The 16,001-nt window shown below is 48.1% G+C and overlaps 1 protein-coding gene across 1 annotated transcript in view; it reads right to left on the bottom strand.

Moving 5' to 3' along the window:
• LOC125301095 overlaps nucleotides 1-16,001 on the bottom strand; it is a 25,466-nt gene extending 9,465 nt beyond the window's left edge. Inside the window, exons 1-21 of the mRNA XM_048253409.1 lie at nucleotides 15,844-16,001; nucleotides 15,474-15,743; nucleotides 15,069-15,329; nucleotides 14,362-14,622; nucleotides 13,562-13,822; nucleotides 13,194-13,454; nucleotides 12,544-12,804; nucleotides 11,871-12,137; nucleotides 11,422-11,679; nucleotides 10,807-11,070; nucleotides 10,127-10,384; nucleotides 9,503-9,763; nucleotides 8,992-9,249; nucleotides 8,413-8,676; nucleotides 7,800-8,063; nucleotides 7,200-7,451; nucleotides 6,630-6,890; nucleotides 6,318-6,416; nucleotides 5,562-5,825; nucleotides 4,595-4,852; nucleotides 4,166-4,229 (exon numbers count right to left, since the gene is read on the bottom strand). Coding sequence (XP_048109366.1) covers nucleotides 4,166-4,229; nucleotides 4,595-4,852; nucleotides 5,562-5,825; nucleotides 6,318-6,416; nucleotides 6,630-6,890; nucleotides 7,200-7,451; nucleotides 7,800-8,063; nucleotides 8,413-8,676; nucleotides 8,992-9,249; nucleotides 9,503-9,763; nucleotides 10,127-10,384; nucleotides 10,807-11,070; nucleotides 11,422-11,679; nucleotides 11,871-12,137; nucleotides 12,544-12,804; nucleotides 13,194-13,454; nucleotides 13,562-13,822; nucleotides 14,362-14,622; nucleotides 15,069-15,279 — 4,547 coding nt within the window. The 5' untranslated portion in view covers nucleotides 15,280-15,329; nucleotides 15,474-15,743; nucleotides 15,844-16,001. The remainder of the gene's footprint in view (nucleotides 1-4,165; nucleotides 4,230-4,594; nucleotides 4,853-5,561; nucleotides 5,826-6,317; nucleotides 6,417-6,629; nucleotides 6,891-7,199; nucleotides 7,452-7,799; nucleotides 8,064-8,412; nucleotides 8,677-8,991; nucleotides 9,250-9,502; nucleotides 9,764-10,126; nucleotides 10,385-10,806; nucleotides 11,071-11,421; nucleotides 11,680-11,870; nucleotides 12,138-12,543; nucleotides 12,805-13,193; nucleotides 13,455-13,561; nucleotides 13,823-14,361; nucleotides 14,623-15,068; nucleotides 15,330-15,473; nucleotides 15,744-15,843) is intronic.

Genomic DNA, 16,001 nt, shown 5'->3' with positions numbered 1-16,001 from the left:
GGCCTGGTTGGCAGCGGTGATGGAGAGGTTGTACGTCTGACCACACTGCAGCCCGGTGATGTTGCACTGGTCCTGCTCGCTGAAGCAGGAGGCCTGCAGTCCGTCAGCACTCAGCGCGGTGACCGTGTGGTTGTCCGACCCCATGCTCCCACTCCAGCGCACCGCGGCCATGTCTTGATCACAGTCCATGCTGACCGTCACGTTCCCCGGCAGACAGGGAGCTAAGGAGGCGGAGCAAAAACTGGACTGTAATGTTGTTGGTGGCATGCCCACTGTCTCCTGCTGCACCACTTGCCTGTGTTATGGTATGTACATCCATTTCTAACTGTATACAGCTTAGATATATATATGATATGTGATGACAGCAGGCTACAACAGCTCTTAGTCACTCCAGCGAACTGAAACACGTGTCCCTGATGTCTGTTCATAAGTACCTGTCATCAGGCTGGGTCCACTGCTCATTGAGCTGTTGTATTCTGATCCAATGGCCGTGACGCCCACAGAGTACACCGTGCCACACACCAGGCCCTCCATGCTGCAGGACGTATCCGTGGTAACACAGGAGGCCGGATGGCCGTTCTGCCCTTGCAGGAGGACAGCGTATCCCACGGCGCCCAGGCTCTGCTCCCAGGAAACAGTGCCGGTGTTTGTCTCGCAGTCATTGCTGGACTGGACGTTCTGTGGAGCACAGGGCTCTATGCCAAACAAACAAACAAAAAATACACAGCAGTCAACAACACTCGCACACACACTAAAACCACAAGACCTACATATAGACCAACACAGCATTTAACACGGCATCACCCGTAATCTATACAGTCTCTGTAGATGTGTAGATTGTTCACAATAAAATATACAATCACACGCTCTGTAAGAACATGTCTGTATTGTTCATGTTCTCAGTAGCATCTCTGTGTGGGCTACCAGGCAAAGCCACACCTGCATCAGTGGACAGATAAATCTTACCGGACTACAGCAACACCTCACACATACTGTATCACTCACCTGTCATCAGCTGGTACACCGCAGACGTGTCCTGGCACACCTGGTTTTGTGCCGTGACGGTGACGTTGTAGACCTGACCACAGGCCATGTCGGAGAGGGCACAGCTGGTGGTGTTGGTGCTGCAGCTGGCGGTCAGGCCCTGGGGGGTCACGGCCTCGGCGGTGAAGTTGACGGCTCCCCGGGTAGAGTTCCAGTGGAGCTGGGCGACTGACTGGCTGTAGTCCACTCTCAGGTTCAGAGGAGTGCAGGGCTCTGGGTTAGGAAGCGGACATGGATAAGTTAAACACAGATAGCACTCAGTAGTGGTGCAGGACATCCATATACAGTACAACCATCTCTGGTACACTGCATAACAGTGAACTCAAGATGAAATGTTTACAAACGATGCATAAAAGAACACAAAATGCTAAAACCACATAAAAATCAACAAAATCCAGTGTGGCTGGCAACACCCAGGACATAAAATAAAACCACATGTAACAGCACTGATTTGTTCTAAATTAAATCTACTGTTCTAAAAGACATAATGTGTCATTTTGTCTAATATCACCATGTTGGGATTTGTGTTTGTACTGTCTTTTTGTCCGGTTAGTAACTGACCTGTGATGAGGTATCCAGGCATCTGTGCGGAAGTGCAGCAGGTGTCTCCATGGGCAACCACTGCCACAGCGTACTCCGCTCCACAGACCAGCGCATCCAGCTCACAGTTGGTGGCGTTTGTGTCACACGCCACGCCAGGTCCGAGCGACGCCGCCTCTGCCACAGCAGTGTAGGACACGGCTCCAGCGCTGTTCTGCCAGGACAGAGTAGCCGTGCCCAGCTGGCAGTCCAAGATGGCCTCGATGCCCGTGAGAGCGCAGGGCTCTGAGGGAGACAGAGAGAGAAATGGAGTTTCAAACACCTGCAAGCCTTTTACAGAATAGAACTGAATCTTTCCTGTGGTATCTACAGTATCTCATTCAGTTTCATTCAATTCATCTCAACTCAACTAAACTCAACTTAATAAAATAATATCAATTTATATAGAACCATAAACAATAGACATTGCCTCACAGTGCTTTACAGACCTAAACCCATTCAGACAAATGAGACTAAGCAAAGCTTAACCCAGAGTTGCAGCTTTCCTTCTGAATTTGTTGTGATTTCGCTGACGAATTTCAACTAGAGAAAGCAGTGAATATGATTGTTTTGTGTGTGCTAATCAGCACCCTATCAAGCATCCTTCTCTCGTGTACTAACCTGAGTGAACGGCAATGTCTGTGCTGGCAGCACTGCTGCACTGGTCATCTGACGCCATCACAGACACGTGGTAGATCTGCCCACAGTGGAGCCCGGAGACGTTGCACTGAGAGCCCAGGGACTGGCAGCTGGTGGACTGGCCATTACTGTCCTCTAGCATGGCCGTGTAGGTGTCCCCTCCAGCACTCTCAGTCCACTGTACCGTCATAGTAGAGTTGGACATGCAGTGGACTGATGCCATAACATCACTTGGTACACATGGCACTGAGGAAAAGAAGAAAAATAGCATGAATAAAAAGACATGAATTATTAATTAACTAATAATTAACTAATTAATTAACTAAACTAAAACCTTTCAGAAATTCTTCTACTCTTATTTCTTTGAAAAAATTAATATTTAGTTATAGTTATGTGTAACCAAGTAATGACGTTCCATATTGTTTTCTCATATACTATTGCACTCCATGGTCTAGACATAGGGAACTTGCTAATGTACCTGTGCAGCTAATAGTCTGATACTAATCATATCATACAATCAGTTGGTAGTGTGGTCTTTTAGGTATTGCCTTACCTGTGTGGATTTCCACAGGTGAGCTGTTGCCACTGCTGCAGTTGCTATGTTCAGCAGACACTGTGATGGTGTAATTCTGTCCACAGTTCAGAGTTGAAAGGTCACACGTCGGTGTGGTTGAGTTACAGGTAGCAGAGTGACCATTACCATTTGCGACCACAGTATAAGCCACTGCGCCATGGCTACTGTCCCAAGTTACTGTTGCTATGTTACTGCTGCAACTGATATTGGCTGTGACATTCTCAGGTACACATGGTGCTGCCAAAACAGAACAGAATACAAATCTCAGAAGTATTTATTTAATGTCTTGCCCTTTTTATGGCATTCCTTCATTTGTTTGGATCACCAACATTCTTCTGAAAGAATGATGACCCAGTGTATTTCTGATGTGTCATACTCTTTCAAAACTTCACTTTCACCAACACAACAACACAACCAAGTATCAATACCAACACCTGGTACATCTCTACCAATCATCAAAAATAAACTCTTTTCCATCCATTTCCCATACCTGTCCTGATAGGTGGACCTGTGCTCTGAGAGCTGTTGCAGGATTGTCCCTCGGCGGCCACCGCCACCGCGTAGGTCTGTCCACAGGGCAGGCCGCTGAAGTCACAGCTGGAGCCAGAGGTGTTGCAGAGGGACTGCTGCCCGTCTGGCCGCTCCAGAGTGGCGATGTAGAACACGGCTCCAGAGCTCGGACTCCAGGACACGGAGGCTGAGCCGTTCTCACAGTGGAGGGAGGACTGGACACTCTCAGGCAGACATGGAACTATGGACAGCATTGAGGAACAGAATCAGAGGGGAGAAGAGAGAAAGACTTTTCCTATTATTTTAGAACTCAAGAACAAGGAAACAAAATTCAAATTAAAGTCGATAGACATGGGATAATACTAAATCCAAAATCCATATGACTATTTTTCTATGATAATGTTACTGACCATGATTAAACTCTAAAGCTGTTTTCAATAACCCCGAAAAGACAGAAAACTAATATGTTAATCATACATTTAAGCTGAATACATGAGTATGTTTCCCGACCATTCGCTCAGAATATTCAGTCTATAGAACATTTTGGAACATTCTGAAACATCTCTCCAGCAGTGCCGGTGCCTCGATCCGTCCTGTGCCTCACCTGAGTATTTCTGCATTGTGTTGCTGGGCGGGCTCTGGCACTGCGACCCTGTTGCCGCCACACTGAACGTGTAGAGCTGACCGCAGCGCAGGCCGCTGACCTCACAGGAGGTGTTTGTGGAGGTGCAGTTCAGCCTGCGGCCCTGGCCGTCCTCTGCTGTAGCCGTGTACTCGCCCGCGACCGACCCAAACCACGACACCAGCGCCGAGTCCGACCTGACAGAGCCGGTGTGATCCTCACACTGGACGAAAGCGTCAACGTGAGCTGGGACACAAGGGCCTGTAGAGGAGACCAAGGGTTAGAGTGTCTGGGCACCTCTAAACACACAGTTTACAAGTCTATGTGTACTATGATGTAGCACATTTTCAGCACTATTAAAGCCTTATATGGCGGATGATGTACATTTGGTTGGCTCAGTGGTTTGAAACTTAAAATCATTACAAATTAAAATAGACTTCATTTGTTTAGAGTATGAATTCATTAATTCTGCACATAACGTTTTTTTTTTTTTTTCAATTTACACAATGGGTAGTGAAAAGTGCACTGATAACTAATGATTAATTATGATTAGTTGCAGCCTTTACAATTAGTTAATTGCATTATTTCAAAATTGCGATTTCAGTAGCTGCACATATGAGCTGTACCGGTCTTGAACTGCATGAGGGCACTCTGTGGCCCGTCACAGCGGTCGTCCCGTGGGGTTACAGTGGCGTTGTAGGACTGCCCACAGGGGAGGGTGGCCTCCAGTTGGGACTCTGTGCTGTTGAAGTCCACCACATATCCCAGGTGCCCAGAGATACTGATGATGTAAGACAAGGCCCCTGGGGTATTGTCCCAGTCCAGTGTCACGGTGTCATTGTTGCAGGCCACACGGGCCGTTACATTCACAGGCTGGCATGGCTCTGAAAGACGAAAAACACTAAATCAGTCCCAGATTATCAATCTGATTTGCGGATTTTGTTTTTGGATTACAGGCAGGTTATATAACCTGTTCCAGTACCTACAAAACTGAAATGGAGGACATAAGACATATGATTATGATAAGTATGTAGAAATATAAAAATCTTGGATTCTCATAAATAAGAATTTTTCCTTCTGAAGTGCGTCAAAAAGTAAGAATTTAACATGTTATCAACAGAATAGTATGTGACCTGATCTGACAAAAAGGCAAGTCACAGATTCTAATTTTGATATAAAGGACGATTACTTCAAAAATCATTGAAAATATAGATTTCTCTTTTTTGGTGTTATATGAAAGAAGAGGCATTCAAAATTATTTTCCCTAAGTTTCATAATGAAGACAAGAATGTAAAGTTACAAAAATGATTATTCAAGTGGGCAAATCCTACCTGTACCTGCCTGTAACCTGTAACTTCAAACGCGATTTCCTCAGTTTTTTCAATTGGAAAAAGATGCAGGGTTGGCCATAATTCAAAATGCTGTATCTTGACAAAAGATATGACTTTCACCAGGATATCGTTTTCTCAATTTTTAATTTTGGGTCACTCACTGTGACTCATTTTGCCAGATCAGGTCACATATGATGAAGAACAATAGAGACCAGATTAGTAGCCCAATGCTTATAACGTCCAAACAGCGTGTCAGTCTCACCGGTCTGGATGTCCACCGCGCTGCTGGCGTTACTGGGGCACAGCTGGCCGTGGGCAGTGACGGTGAAAGTGTAGCGCTCCCCGCAGGCCAGACTGGGGAACACACAGCTGGAGTTATCGGAGTTGCACGTCTGCACGTGTCCGCTGGTGCCCTGGGTGGCGGCGCCCGTGTAGTGCTGCACGCCGCCCTGCTCCGCCCAGGACAGAGTGGCACTGAGGGAGCCACACGACTGGTCCACGGACACAGACGTCGGAGCACAGGGGCCTGCACAGGGGTCACAGGTCAAACCAAGAGGTTACCAAGGGTGATAGATGAGGTCCATCCACACAGAGAGGAACACTGAGCCTTTGTGTGCATGGCTTGTGTACACATGGAGACACATGGATGATCACCTTAATGAGGCTCCATAGTAATTCTACATCAAAAGCAAGTGACGTCAGACAAGTTACAGAAATTAGGAAATTAATTACTAATTCTATAATAATTCTATAATCCTAAATTATTATAGATTAATTTATTTGGCGCATTTGACCAAAATCCATGAATCCTGAAAGCAGACTGTGTATCTGTGGCATTGCTGCTGCACACTCCACGAAGTCTGGAAGGTGACTCCCCGTGTCGCTGGTGAGGGCACAGGCCTGGTTGGCAGCGGTGATGGAGAGGTTGTGCGCCTGACCACACTGCAGCCCGGTGATGTTGCACTGGTCCTGCTCGCTGAAGCAGGAGGCCTGCAGTCCGCCAGCACTCAGCGGTGACCCGGTGGGTTGTCCGACCCCATGCTCCCACTCCAGCGCACCGCGGCCATGTCTTGATCACAGTCCACGCTGACCGTCACGTTCCCCGGCAGACAGGGAGCTAAGGAGGCGGAGCAAAAACTGGACTGTAATGTTGTTGGTGGCATGCCCACTGTCTCCTGCTGCACCACTTGCCTGTGTTATGGTATGTACATCCATTTCTAACTGTATACAGCTTAGAGATATATATGATATGTGATGACAGCAGGCTACAACAGCTCTTAGTCACTCCAGCGAACTGAAACACGTGTCCCTGATGTCTGTTCATAAGTACCTGTCATCAGGCTGGGTCCACTGCTCATTGAGCTGTTGTATTCTGATCCAATGGCCGTGACGCCCACAGAGTACACCGTGCCACACACCAGGCCCTCCATGCTGCAGGACGTATCCGTGGTAACACAGGAGGCCGGATGGCCGTTCTGCCCTTGCAGGAGGACAGCGTATCCCACGGCGCCCAGGCTCTGCTCCCAGGAAACAGTGCCGGTGTTTGTCTCGCAGTCATTGCTGGACTGGACGTTCTGTGGAGCACAGGGCTCTATGCCAAACAAACAAACAAAAATACACAGCAGTCAACAACACTCGCACACACACTAAAACCACAAGACCTACATATAGACCAACACAGCATTTAACACGGCATCACCCGTAATCTATACAGTCTCTGTAGATGTGTAGATTGTTCACAATAAAATATACAATCACACGCTCTGTAAGAACATGTCTGTATTGTTCATGTTCTCAGTAGCATCTCTGTGTGGGCTACCAGGCAAAGCCACACCTGCATCAGTGGACAGATAAATCTTACCGGACTACAGCAACACCTCACACATACTGTATCACTCACCTGTCATCAGCTGGTACACCGCAGACGTGTCCTGGCACACCTGGTTTTGTGCCGTGACGGTGACGTTGTAGACCTGACCACAGGCCATGTCGGAGAGGGCACAGCTGGTGGTGTTGGTGCTGCAGCTGGCGGTCAGGCCCTGGGGGGTCACGGCCTCGGCGGTGAAGTTGACGGCTCCCCGGGTAGAGTTCCAGTGGAGCTGGGCGACTGACTGGCTGTAGTCCACTCTCAGGTTCAGAGGAGTGCAGGGCTCTGGGTTAGGAAGCGGACATGGATAAGTTAAACACAGATAGCACTCAGTAGTGGTGCAGGACATCCATATACAGTACAACCATCTCTGGTACACTGCATAACAGTGAACTCAAGATGAAATGTTTACAAACGATGCATAAAAGAACACAAAATGCTAAAACCACATAAAAATCAACAAAATCCAGTGTGGCTGGCAACACCCAGGACATAAAATAAAACCACATGTAACAGCACTGATTTGTTCTAAATTAAATCTACTGTTCTAAAAGACATAATGTGTCATTTTGTCTAATATCACCATGTTGGGATTTGTGTTTGTACTGTCTTTTTGTCCGGTTAGTAACTGACCTGTGATGAGGTATCCAGGCATCTGTGCGGAAGTGCAGCAGGTGTCTCCATGGGCAACCACTGCCACAGCGTACTCCGCTCCACAGACCAGCGCATCCAGCTCACAGTTGGTGGCGTTTGTGTCACACGTCACGTTGTGTCCGAGCGACGCCGTCTCTGCCACAGCAGTGTAGGACACGGCTCCAGCGCTGTTCTGCCAGGACAGAGTAGCCGTGCCCAGCTGGCAGTCCAAGATGGCCTCGATGCCCGTGAGAGCGCAGGGCTCTGAGGGAGACAGAGAGAGAAATGGAGTTTCAAACACCTGCAAGCCTTTTACAGAATAGAACTGAATCTTTCCTGTGGTATCTACAGTATCTCATTCAGTTTCATTCAATTCATCTCAACTCAACTAAACTCAACTTAATAAAATAATATCAATTTATATAGAACCATAAACAATAGACATTGCCTCACAGTGCTTTACAGACCTAAACCCATTCAGACAAATGAGACTAAGCTAAGCTTAACCCAGAGTTGCAGCTGACGAATTTCAACTAGAGAAAGCAGTGAATATGAGACTGTTTTGTGTGTGCTAATCAGCACACTATCAAGCATCCTTCTCTCGTGTACTAACCTGAGTGAACGGCAATGTCTGTGCTGGCAGCACTGCTGCACTGATCATCTGACGCCATCACAGACACGTGGTAGATCTGCCCACAGTGGAGCCCGGAGACGTTGCACTGAGAGCCCAGGGACTGGCAGCTGGTAGACTGGCCATTACTGTCCTCTAGCATGGCCGTGTAGGTGTCCCCTCCAGCACTCTCAGTCCACTGTACCGTCATAGTAGAGTTGGACATGCAGTGGACTGATGCCATAACATCACTTGGTACACATGGCACTGAGGAAAAGAAGAAAAATAGCATGAATAAAAAGACATGAATTATTAATTAACTAATAATTAACTAATTAATTAACAAATTAACTAAACTAAAACCTTTCAGAAATTCTTCTACTCTTATTTCTTTGAAAAGATTAATATTTAGTTATAGTTATGTGTAACCAAGTAATGACGTTCCATATTGTTTTCTCATATACTATTGCACTCCATGGTCTAGACATAGGGAACTTGCTAATGTACCTGTGCAGCTAATAGTCTGATACTAATCATATCATACAATCAGTTGGTAGTGTGGTCTTTTAGGTATTGCCTTACCTGTGTGGATTTCCACAGGTGAGCTGTTGCCACTGCTGCAGTTGCTATGTTCAGCAGACACTGTGATGGTGTAATTCTGTCCACAGTTCAGAGTTGAAAGGTCACACGTCGGTGTGGTTGAGTTACAGGTAGCAGAGTGACCATTACCATTTGCGACCACAGTATAAGCCACTGCGCCATGGCTACTGTCCCAAGTTACTGTTGCTATGTTACTGCTGCAACTGATATTGGCTGTGACATTCTCAGGTACACATGGTGCTGCCAAAACAGAACAGAATACAAATCTCAGAAGTATTTATTTAATGTCTTGCCCTTTTTATGGCATTCCTTCATTTGTTTGGATCACCAACATTCTTCTGAAAGAATGATGACCCAGTGTATTTCTGATGTGTCATACTCTTTCAAAACTTCACTTTCACCAACACAACAACACAACCAAGTATCAATACCAACACCTGGTACATCTCTACCAATCATCAAAAATAAACTCTTTTCCATCCATTTCCCATACCTGTCCTGATAGGTGGACCTGTGCTCTGAGAGCTGTTGCAGGATTGTCCCTCGGCGGCCACCGCCACCGCGTAGGTCTGTCCACAGGGCAGGCCGCTGAAGTCACAGCTGGAGCCAGAGGTGTTGCAGAGGGACTGCTGCCCGTCTGGCCGCTCCAGAGTGGCGATGTAGAACACGGCTCCAGAGCTTGGGCTCCAGGACACGGAGGCTGAGCCGTTCTCACAGTGGAGGGAGGACTGGACACTCTCAGGCAGACATGGAACTATGGACAGCATTGAGGAACAGAATCAGAGGAGAGAAGAGAGAAAGACTTTTCCTATTATTTTAGAACTCAAGAACAAGGAAACAAAATTCAAATTAAAGTCAATAGACATGGGATAATACTAAATCCAAAATCCATATGACTATTTTTCTATGATAATGTTACTGACCATGATTAAACTCTAAAGCTGTTTTCAATAACCCCGAAAAGACAGAAAACTAATATGTTAATCATACATTTAAGCTGAATACATGAGTATGTTTCCCGACCATTCGCTCAGAATATTCAGTCTATGGAACATTTTGGAACATTCTGGAACATCTCTCCAGCAGTGCCGGTGCCTCGATCCGTCCTGTGCCTCACCTGAGTATTTCTGCATTGTGTTGCTGGGCGGGCTCTGGCACTGCGACCCTGTCGCCGCCACACTGAACGTGTAGAGCTGACCGCAGCGCAGGCCGCTGACCTCACAGGAGGTGTTTGTGGAGGTGCAGTTCAGCCTGCGGCCCTGGCCGTCCTCTGCTGTAGCCGTGTACTCGCCCGCGACCGACCCAAACCATGACACCAGCGCCGAGTCCGACCGGCACAGAATGTCCACCTGCGTCAGAGTGGACGTGCAAGAGGCTGTGGAGAAACAGAAGATGGCCACGGAACTCAGAGATGCAGGGCAGACCCACAGCTGGTGTAGCTGTGCTAAAGACCACCGGAGAACTCCTCCCAGAGGAGGTCAGAGCGGCTACAGACACACAGAGCGGCTACAGACACACAGTTTTTGGGCTGCATGACCATGACTGTAACTGTCCACACAGGACACTGACTGTCTGCATTATATTCGGTGCACTAACACCAATCAATTACTCACTATAAAGCAGTCGGATCATTGCTCTTCTAAGTTTTATATGTTATGAAATGGTGGTGAAGAAACTGTAGTGGGCTATTAATGTGAGTGTGAGTGTGAGTGTGAGTGTGAGTGTGAGTGTGTGTGTGAGTGTGTGTGTGAGTGTGTGTGTGTGTGTGTGTGTGTGTGAGTGTGAGTGGCCTCTGACCTTGCGTGAGGGGGTACAGATAACTGGGGGCGCTGGCGCAGCCATGAGCTGAGGCGCTGACGGTGACGTTGTACTTCTGTCCACACGGCAGGCCACTAAGGGAACAGTTGGAGCTGGTGGAGCTGCACATGGACACCACGCCCTCACTGCCCGACGCGTTCACCAGGTAGGTGACGCCCAGCGCCCCCTGCGGATCCCAGGAGACTAGCGCCACTTCGGCATCACAGTCCAGCGAGGCTGAGATGGACGATGGAGGACACGGGGCTGAGGAGCAGAGGAAAACAGGAAGTGAGGTCAATATCTGCACTATGGTTTAAATGATGTTATACGTGCTTTAACCAGACCTTGAGAAAGAAAGAAAAGTTTATGTTTTGGAGCTTTGGAGTTTGGAGCAACTGGAAACCCCTGCATTTCAAATAAGGTGTGCTGTCAGTAATAGAAACAAAAAGATTAAATCTAAATGTGCTGTCAGTATCTCTAGTAACTTGTGACACTAATAGTGTGTAACCATGTTAAATAACTGTTGACAAAAGCACTGACAAAATGTATGTCTCTAAATGTCTAAATACAGTATGGTCAGTTGGTCTGTCAGTATATGGCCTGCCCCGTAGTTACCTGTCTGCAGGGTGAATGCTTGGCTGTATTGGCTGGTGCAGATGTCGTTGGCTCCGGCCACGCTGACGTTGTACACGCGTCCACACAGCAGACCTGGGATGCTGCAGGAGGTGCTGTTGGACATGCAGCTGGAGTTGTGTCCGTCAGTGGTGGCCTGAGTGGTGTAGTACAGCGCCCCCGAGCTGGCGGTCCACATCACAGCTATGGCGCTCTCCCCACAGGTACGTGTGACATTCACGCCAGTGGGCACACATGGCACTGCAAGTACATGCAATCAGGACAAGGTGCTATTAGCATGTATAATATTGATATGTCTTTATGCACGTGCCAGCTTGTGGCATTACTCTATGTGGATGTCAGAACTATATACCGTGTGTGTGTGTGTGTGTGTGTGAGTGTGTGTGTGTGTGTGTGTGTGTGTGTGTGTGTGTGTGTGTGTCTTCCCTCACCCTGCTCTATAGTTATCTCCTGGCTAGGTGGGCTGTAGCATGTGCCTTGCACAGACTGCACCGCCACCATGTAGGAGTGGCCGCACTCCAGATCTCCCACAGTGCACTGCGTCTCTGTAGAGTTACACGAGATGCGCTGCCCTGTTCCAGTGGAGATGGTGGCAGAGTAGTTCTGTGATGACAGGGCGTTGGTGACGTTCCACGCCACAGTCAAGGCGCCCGTGTCACAGTTCACGTCACCACGCAGCTGCTGGGGAGCGCATGGCACTGAAACACAACCACCAGATACATCATCCTGGAGACCACAAAACATCACTGCACAACACATCACTTCCTGGAGACCACAAAACATCACTGCACCACACTCATCACTACCTGAAGACAATAATAAGTCACTGCAATCCTCACTAAATAATCCATATAACATACTACGTGCCATGAAATGAGAATGTTACAGCCTAATCACTAAAAGCAAAAATGACTTGTATGACTTGTATTACTTTTGTAATATTGATACATTTTAGGCTTGTCTATTATTTCCTTCTGCAGCCCTATCTGAGATATGTTTCTATTCAAAATATCTCAGATGAACCTTCAGTGGACAGTCAACTCATCCACTTCTCTCCTTCATACACATACTGCAGCAACATTGGCCACACCACAGTGGACCTACTGGACTCCATATATATGGGGGTGGAGGGGTAGCTGTTGCACGTCCCGTCAAAGTGCTGCACCGTGACTGAGTAGTTCTGTCCGCACGCCAGCACCGGGGTGGTGCAGTGGTTGCCCGTGTCACTGCAGTTCAGCCGCCGCCCCTCGCCGTCCTGCACCACCGCCGTGTAGGTGCCTCCACTCAGGTGGCTCTCCCACATCACCACGGCGTGGTTGGCAGCGCAGTCCCGGATCGCCAACACAGAGGTCGGGGGGCACGGGGCTGGAGCAGCGATCAAAGATGGAGGAGAGATTTCAGGAGGTAACTCATATAAGATGACATATCTACTGGGTGAGTGTTTCTCCTGAGATGTGTTATGTGTGATGTGTGCTGAATGCAAGTGATTGTTGATTTGTGTGATGATATTTGATGTGTGATGAGATCGATCTCAATGGAGACCTGTTTATAGACGGCTTATAACCTCTTTGTGTAAATGTTAGCAGCAACCACTTTCTTGCTCACTAATAGAGAAAAGTGCTTCTTAAATTAAGCCTTTCCACCCGTAACAAACATCCCATTTATCAAACTCTCCATGCTCATCCTTCCTTTAGAAGTCTACTGTCCAGTCCTCTGGCCCTCAGCTGAGCCCAGCCCCAGCGTTGCCCCCTTACCGGTGGTGGCTGTGGCATGCTGGGTCTCGGAGCTGTTGCACTTGATGTTGGTGGCGATGACATAGGTGTCGTAGGTGGTGCCACAGCGCAGGCCCTGGATGTCGCAGTGTGTGTCCATGGCCGCGCAGGAGTGTTGGGAGCCGTCCGCGTGCACCGCCATGCCGATGTAGAAGATGGCACCATTGCTGGCCTCCCAGTCCAGAGAGACCGAGTCCACCTTGCAGCTCTCCACCAGCGTGAAGTTCTGAGGGGTGCAAGGCACTGGGAGTAGAGCAGGGAAACAGTTAGGTGTTTATATTGAGACACACACACACACACACACACACACACACACACACACATTTCATGAGCCTCTGAGCTGGTCTCACCTGTCTCGGCCACCTCTCCCAGTACGCTTTCGGTGGGGCACTCGTCGTGTGAGGCGGTGATCCAGATGCTCAGCACCTCACCACACCTCACGGCGTCCATGGCACAGCTGTTGGTGTGGGAGCTGCAGGTGTAGGTGTCGTTGCGGTTACCCCGTGCCTCCACCGTGTAGGAGAGTGCCCCCGCTGCCGAGTCCCAGGTGCTGATGAGCACATCCGAGTCGCAGTCGGACGACGTCTGCACGTTTACTGGCAGACAGGGAGCTGAGGACAGAGCAGAGCTTTTAGTACAGGAGAACACAGGAACGCTTTCTCCTTCATTACCACGCCATTGCCACTGGAATTTGTGTTGAGTAGGCTTATGGACTAATGCAATCGTAGTTATAAACCTTGTGTATAAAGAGTACCCATTATTCTTGGTTTATATCAGCCTCTGCCCACACAGTCTCTTCATTTTCCCTGTTTGTGTGAGTGAGTGAGTGAGTGAGTGAGTGAGTGTGTGTGTGTGTGTGTGTGTGTAGGTGTGTGTGTGAGATATTGTACATACAGAACTGTTTCTGAATTGGCACCTGAACTGCCATAGATGGTTACCAATGCCTGCATTGAAAGTTTATTTTCGAAAGAGGTGTAGCCTACCCTACCCATTCAAAAATAAATGTCAGCACTATCTAATTCCTTGTGATGTGAACTTTATAACTGGGATGGGTTATAAGCAGCTACTTTATACTTCTATTGCACTGTTCTGAATAATGTTGTCCTCTCTTTGAGTTTGTCATTTACATCTATCCAGGGGCCAACCACACCTGTGCTCTGGTAGATGGGCTTGCTGGGGCCACTGTTGCAGGCCCCAGACACTGCGGAAACCGCAAACTTGTATCTCTGGCCACAACTGGTGCTGGTAAAGAAGCAGGACGTCTGCGTGGTCTGGCACGTCACCACCTGGCCGTTGGCATCCAGCGATGTGGCCACATAGTAGTTGGTGATGTTGGTGGCATTCCAGCTAAACACGATGACATTACTGGCACATTCGTGATATGGGGAAAGTGCGACAGGTGGGCAAGGCACTGTGGAGTGGTAGAGCGAGAGCAAGAGAGACAGACAGGAAGGGAGACAGGGAGTTGAAAGGCAGACAGATGGGCAGACACACAAACAGACAGAAAGACAGACAGACAGATTGAGATGGTAAGAGACAGAGAGACAGAGATTAAGTTATTATGCTGTCAAACCGAGCAGAGAAAAACACTCAGTAAACAATTGCCACCTGAAACTGTGACCTTTAAAATCAACCTGTCCATTATACACACACTGTAGGCTTCTGTGAGAACGACAGGATAATCCTATCTGTGCACATAGACCCGGGTGTGCATCATCTTCGTCTGAGAATGGCAACGCCTGATACCTATGGGAGCACTCCTAATCGACAGCCCCCTGGGAGAGGTTCAGGCAGATTGTTTATTTTGCGTCTGGCCAGTGGCGACACAGGGGCTTTCCATGTGAGACGCTGGCTCACCTGTTTGGAAGGAGGCTGTGTAGTTTGAGGTGCTCTCGCAGGCGTACGAGATGGCGGTGACGGAGACCAGGTACACCTCGCCGCACTGCAGCATGGTTATCTGGCAGCTTGTCGATGTGGACGTACAGCTCAGCGCGGTTCCGTTGCCGTCTACCGCCACAGCTCTGTAGCTGTCCGCACCAAACACCACGTCCCACGTAACAGTAGTCATGCCACTTGAACAACTGTATTCCACTTCTACCAATGTCACTGAGTCAATTGCTGAGGGGCAGGAATGAATAAAGAGTGTCTTAATTAGGAAAATTACGATATACTTACAAAAATATATTTCATGCTTAATTTACTTCAAAGGCGCACCATAATAGGTCAACAAAGGGAGCTATTCGTAAACATTTCACCACTCACTGCTTGTTATGAGAGTGACATTTGAAGACTCCCCAGGCTCCAAAAAGGCATTTACAGATGATACTCCTATGGTGTATGAAGTGCATGGCTTAAGATTTGTAATTTCCAGACTGCTTGTGCTCGTTTCGTGAATGACAGGTGTTGCTGCTGAGTCGTCGTTATCCGTAATTTTAACTTGATACAACAGCACTCCTTGTACAGAGTTCCATGATACTTGCGCAGCGTTTCTCCCGTTTGCGGTCACAACTACACCACCTGGCGGCTGCACCACTGTAAAACATCAAATGAGAAGTGATGCTAAATTAGGGATTGGAGTCCGATTATCGTCACTCACTGATGTATATAGATTAGGAGGATTTTCGTTACTCACGCGTCGTAATGGTCTTGACAATACTTTTGGTTCCAAATCCAGCTTGGTTAGATGAAAACACGAAGCAGTTGTATGGTGTTTGTGGTTGAAGTCCATCTATTTGCTTACTTTGAGATGTGGTAGTGAAGTTATAATGCTCGTTATTAAATGTCCCTTCT

Source organism: Alosa alosa, chromosome 1, assembly GCF_017589495.1.
Source record: "Alosa alosa isolate M-15738 ecotype Scorff River chromosome 1, AALO_Geno_1.1, whole genome shotgun sequence".
NCBI classification, from domain to species: Eukaryota; Metazoa; Chordata; class Actinopteri; order Clupeiformes; family Clupeidae; genus Alosa; species Alosa alosa.
The sequence above is the reverse complement of the archived record's forward strand: the minus strand, read 5'-3'. Positions and strand labels throughout refer to the sequence as shown.